This window comes from Accipiter gentilis, chromosome 9 (genome assembly GCF_929443795.1).
Source record: "Accipiter gentilis chromosome 9, bAccGen1.1, whole genome shotgun sequence".
Taxonomy (NCBI): Eukaryota; Metazoa; Chordata; class Aves; order Accipitriformes; family Accipitridae; genus Astur; species Astur gentilis.
The window spans coordinates 40,949,564-40,955,657 of record NC_064888.1 but is presented as its reverse complement, the minus strand read 5'-3'; the positions used below and the strand labels follow the sequence as shown (position 1 = coordinate 40,955,657).

Sequence of the window (6,094 nt, the reverse complement as noted above, 5' to 3'; positions counted from 1 at the left end):
GGTGCTCGGCGCTGCCTGCGCGGCGGCGGGCGGTAGGACCCCGCGGAGCTGATTAGTTCCACGGTAAAGGAGCGCGGTGAGCGCAAAGCCAGCACGGACGGGCTGCTGCTTTATTGCAACGGTCAACGGAATTTTCCTTGCCAAAAAAAAAGGAAAAAAAAAAAAAAAAAACAACACCCAACCCGAAACAACCCCCACCAACAACCCAAACCTCTTTAAAAAAAAAAAAAAAAAAAAAAAAACCAAAAAAACAAACAAACTTTTTTTTTTTTTTTTTTTTTTCCCTTCCCCTAAGAAAGCAAAGCCCAACTCATCAGCAGCTCATGCAGGAGGAGCAGGAGGGGTTTTGGAGTTAACTGCATGCAGGAAATCTCTCACATCCTGAGTCCCAGCTCGCTCCTCTCTGTAACTGTATATTATGGAGCTGCTCTCCAGCCCCAGCTGATGAAAGTTTGTCTCCCTCAGTCTGGGCTAAGATGTCAAAGCGTCTCCATGCAGAGCAGCAGCGCTTCCCTCCTCCGCACCCCCCAGCCCAGATTTCCATGCTGCTGCTGCTGAGCCTCAGCTGGCTCTTTTTAGCATCCACCAGAGCTCAAGGTAAGTTAGCGAGATCTAAAAAGAGCTTTTCTTTTTTTTTTTTTTTTTTTCCTTTTTTAAATTTAATTTCAATTTTTTTTTTTTTTTTCCTGCAATACTTCCTCACCCCACGCTCCATTTTAAGGGCACCAGCAGCAGAGAAACGCTTTTTTCAACCAAGTCAGCGCACCCCGCTTCTCCCCCGCCGCTGACTTTGCGCCCCCCGCCGCGGTTCTTCCGCACCCCCCGTCCCCGCTTCGCTCCGCGGTCGCGGGGGGGGGGGGGGGGGGGGGGGGAGCAGCTGGGCGTCCCGGCACCGCGCTGGGACCGCGTAACTCCCGCTCCTCTGCGCGGAGTGAGGATTTCCGAGCCTTTCCCGGAAAAACCTCAGGATTGCAGCCCCCGGCAAACCCCCCCCCACCACCACCACCACTCGTGTCCGTGCCCCGGGGGGTGCCCTGGGGGGGGGGGGGGGGGGAGCAGATATCCCCTAAAAACCACCACCCCCCCCCCCCCTCCGCGGGCTGAGGCTGAATTTAGGGTTTGAGACGATTCTCAGAGTTTGGACTCATGTTTTCAGCTGGGAAAAATTGCCCGAAAAAAAGCCAAATACTGATGGGAAAAGCGTTCCTGCTGGGTCAAAGTTTAGTCGCCGCTCCGTTCATTCAAAGGGAACGGGATCGGTGGCTTCAGTTTTCGAGATGTTTTGCGGTACTGGCTCTGCGCTCGCCGTGTTACAGATGGGGGAACAGCCTAGAAAAAGTGACTTTTCTCTTTGTACAGCAAGGCTGGGGCTTATTCAGGAATCCCTGGAGGGCCCAGGCCCTGTCCTCTTCATTAAGCGGCAGCTGACAGTGCATATTTTATGGGAGAGAGGGAGGGAGATTCTCCTGTGTAAATCTATGTAACGGCACTGAAGAGTACTCGTGTCCCTATGTGTTACTACAAACTCTTGTCTCCAGTCTTTTTTTTTTTTTTTTTTTTTTTTTTTTTTCCTCATTGTAACTTTAAACTTTGTAAATGTTTGCTTGGCTCCAAATTTATGCACAGCAACTTTCACTGGGACTTTGGCTCTGGACTTGCTAAGAGAAAGATAGAGATATACTTTATCATGTTAGCCAGCACGTTGAAATCCTAGGGTAGACAGAGCAAGTTGTTGCATTTAATTGAGCACCTAGGATTTATGCTAATGAACTAACAGGAGTCGAAGCTTTGCTTTGCCTTTGCGAGGGGGGGGTCTTAATTTCTCTTTGTCAATGTTTGTATTTACACCAAATCGGCATACTGGGGATCAAAGCTGCAGAAATTCTTAGGTAGGTGAAGAGAACTAGGTCCCCAGTTCCCTGGTGGCTGGTCCCCTGGCGTGGGTGGAGGGTGGGCTGGTTTGGGTGGAGGCAGCACAGCCCCCTCCTCTGAGGGTGGGAGCCCACCGGGGCTGGCCAGGTCCCTCCACATCTTGGCGGTGTGCTAGGAGAGGGTAAACTTGAGGCCCCATCCAGGAAAATTTGAGATAAGATGCCTCAGGCATTCACGTACGACAGAAATGAAGCAATGAACATACCTCCAAGTAGTTGTCCCTGCGATAAAATAAGAGGGCAGACTGTAGGTGGGTTAGACCTAGCACAGAGATAAGAGAGCGGGATGGTACGTGGGGGTGGAAATCCCATTACCTGTGTTTGGGGATTCCCGGAGAGCCAAGCTGAAGCTCTAAGGTGGGGGTGGAAATCCCATTACCTGTGTTTGGGGATTCCCGGAGAGCCAAGCTGAAGCTCTAAGGTTACGTTTGCACTGAGGGATTAAGCTCTTGTAAAGTTTGCGCCAGCTGCTCGTCTTTATGGTGCCCATCTTCGGATGTCTAAGCTGACCCTCGCAGCTCAGCTGGATTTTGGGGTCGCTTTGCTACATCTTTCCTACCCCTTTCCATAATGTGCGTACGACTTGCTCTTTTGCATCTGCAGCCAGTGTGCTCAGCGAGCATCCTCTCCTTTAATTCCATTTTTTTTTTTTTTTTTTTTTTTCCTGTGGAAGTAGAGAACAGCTTTAGCTTTGCCAGAGCATGTGCTGCTTTCTTGGTCGCAGAGGTGCTGAAAGTTACAGCCGCGTGTTTCTAGACCCAGCAAAGCTGCCCGGTGACGAAAAGTCCTCTTAGCTGCGCTGGCACGCGTCTCGACCGGGCGTTTTGAAGCTTTGCAACTTCTACCTCAGCTGGCTTTACTGCTGCGACTGCTCTGGGCCTGGTGTTAGTGATTTGAGGTGCTGCCAGGACATCCTAATTTTTACATAAACACATGCTTAGTGATTAAGACGGGAGTTTAAGTTATGATATGCCCCGAAAACCGGTTTTGAGACGTGGCAAGAGGTACGCGTAATGTGGGACTGCCCTAGTAACAACTCTGATGTAAAACAGAAATTATCAGGTTATGAGCTAGACAACTTAAAAGCAGCCTTGCCGCTCACTTTTAGTTTCCTTTCCAATTTTTACGGTTTTACAATTGCCTTTTCCCATTTCCAGCGTTGCTAGCTCTTGGTTGCTGGCTAAGGACCTCACGGACAAAAAGGAAAACTAGCTGAAGTAGCAGCCTCAACGGAGCAAAAGGAGCTTTCCTATGTTGGTGGAGGATAATACCTAGTAGGATAAGCTCTGATCTTACAGATTTAGTCAAATGCCTTAAAGTCTATATCTGTATAAGCTTTTTGCAGAGTCAAGGCCTTCCTGTATCTGCAGGGCGGACAATGAAAGTGATGGTGTATAAAGGTAAACTCCAAATGAGTGTGCGTGTAGAAGCTCCTCAATTTCTTTTGGATAGTAGGTGTTAACTGGAAGAACAGTGGAAAAAAAAAGAAAATCCTAAAATTGCTGTACAAAATGCTGTACCTTCTATTAAAATAACTTTTGTGTCAGATCTTAGTTTTGTTACTGATTGCAACTGCATTGGCTGTAATGGAGATAAATTACAGAAGAAGAAATCCTTCCTCGTCTCTCGCTTTAAACCCGATCTCTCCAACGCATTCCGTGTTTCAGAGCTCACTTTCAAATATTGTCTTCTTTCAACCTGTTCCAGCGTTTGTGGCAGATATTTACGGTCTGTGCATAATCACCTTCTTGTCTGACGATTATCCCTATCAGGTCCCCTGCAGATAGCCTGGCATGAGCTGTCACTGTCCACGGGGCTCCACAGATCCGTGCCAAAATCCACCAGCTGAGGATATTTTGCCCACTCTTCAAATCACGTTCGCATCATTAACTCTCCCACTCGCTGCGGAGCTGCCGGGTTGCTCGCTGGTGTTTTGTCGGGCATCTCGTGCCTTGCTTTCCTTGAGATTTTTGGAAAGGTCGCCAGCCAGCCACAAAGAGCATCCTTGAACTAATGATTGACAGGCTGCGTTTTGGGCGGCTTTTCATCCTGCTGGCGGCGCTGAGCCTGCCCCGGTGGCACTTTTCTGGTGACACGGGAGCGACTGCGGCGGCTCAGGGCTGTGTTTATCTGTTACTTCCACTGAGGCTGTCAGCTGCTACCGCTGCTATTGATCACGAAATTCTGGGTTTTTTTAAAAGGCTGAATTCACGCAAAGGCTTTTTTGGTCCTCCACCGGCCTTGTTCAGACCTCGCACATCCTAATCCTGACAGATTTATCACCAGCGGTCCCTACCTTTCTAACCTATCTCACGCTGCCAGTGCAAATCACCCGAGGAGTCCAGCTGGGCAATTAGCATTCGCGTGCGTCCTTTTGGGCAGCACCGTTTGCACTCCAGGGCTGCGGCGTTGCATGGGAATGGCGAGCAGCAAGCTGCCGTTTGCCAAGCAGGCAGCAGGATACGGCCGGCGTGGGATGGAGGAGGAAACCCCCACGCGTGTGTCCAGGGTGTTTTAACCCAGCTTCCGCGGAGGGTGCTGCCGAACCTCCTGTCCGAGAACCTGACTTTTGGAGACTGCGTGTTTGAGGGCTGACGAGGTGGGTTTTCTGTCGACTTTCGCTCTGAGGATTGTTGTAAACCAAGACGCGACAGTTCTAGGGTGTTTGCAAATAGGTCTGAAATCCTGTTACGTTTGTATGGCCAGGCTCTGCTACACCAGCAGGCTCTCCCCAGCTCCGCATCTCACGCAGCATCCCGTCCTGCTAGGGATGCCAGGCCCTTCATGCTAGTCGTATTGGGGGGATTTTTTTATTTAAACCTTTTTTTCTGATGGCTTTTTTTCCTCTACAAGTTCTTGTGGTTTACTCCCCATCATCTCAGATTTTGTTCTTCCTGTCGTATGCACATTGTACGTGCATTTCAAGCAGCTTTTCCGATTACTCCTAGGACAAAAGCACATCATCTCCAACATTTTATAGCACTAAAGGCCTAAGTCACACCTGCAGAGGCTTCTCGTAGGCCCTGCTGAGTCTCCAGGGCAAATCTATGACAAACTAAATCAATAATCCACGCCCTGAGTAAGTCTGTTAGAGGGTTGCAGTTGATTCTTGATGGGACGGTGCAGTCCAAAAGGACAATCCCTTTTGTTTCTGGCTAACACAAAGTGCTTCAATTGTACTAAAGTTTTACCTTTTTGATAAAAGGGTCACACTAACTGAGAAAAGGTGTTGTTTCTTAGGAGAGCCCTGCTCCAGGATGTGGACCCTTCTCTTTTTAGTGTCACGTAAGAGTGTGAGACTACGTTGATATCGAGTGTGATGTCGGCATCGGTGACAAGAAAGTGACTTGATGAACTGCATCATCTAATCAGAAGCGCTGACTCCTCTGCTAAAACACTTCGTGTTGTTTCATTAATTTTTTACACCCCATATAAATTAGTTTGCTGCTTTCCATGACTTGGAGCTAGGATGACAAATATTTGGTTAGATTGGGTGTGGGGGATTGTCCATTCACAAGGTCAACATGATGAAACCGTTGATTAGATGAACACATTCTTTCTTGTCCAAAATATATGATCTAATAAGGCAAGAAATGAAATGTTTCATGACCTGTTAACCATGCTGGATGATAAACAGCAAGACATAAAAAGCTGGATGCGGGATTTGGCACAAAAGAATCTTTAACTAGTTTATTTTGAGACGTTTGTTAAGAGGAATTTTGTCAGTCCCTGTAAATTTAGTCTAATAGTACATGTCATATGCATTAAGTGAAAAACCTTCTTCTGGCAATGGTGAAATTTCGCTGTTTTCTTACTTCTATTTAATGTGTTCTAATTCTGAAAACAGCTGATCAAGCAAGAGAAATAAACCTCATGTGTGACTGCTTACCTTTGAAGGAATATATTAGAATATAAACCACCAAATCCAAGCGTTTACAGGATTTCATTTTGATATAGGCGTGTAAACAAAAAAAAATTTAAAAAACAAAAAACCTGGACTTTGTCATAATGCTACATTTAATAAGGTGAGCATATGGCCCTGAGCGTGCGTGGAGCTGAGCATCCCCAATATCTTTATTCGGCAGCACTGTCTGTGTGCAGCGATGGTAGTGTGCTAAAGATCCTCTGTTACTTCAAGGATTAGAAGACGTGAGGAGGAGAAC

At 47.5% G+C, this 6,094-nt stretch overlaps 1 protein-coding gene across 1 annotated transcript in view; it reads left to right on the top strand.

Annotated features, from left to right (window-relative positions):
* Window positions 1–456: 456 nt before the first annotated feature.
* The window catches only part of ADAM12 (ADAM metallopeptidase domain 12), a 185,732-nt gene continuing 180,094 nt past the window's right edge, over window positions 457–6,094 (top strand). Inside the window, exon 1 of the mRNA XM_049810931.1 lies at window positions 457–597. Coding sequence (XP_049666888.1) covers window positions 477–597 — 121 coding nt within the window. The 5' untranslated portion in view covers window positions 457–476. The remainder of the gene's footprint in view (window positions 598–6,094) is intronic.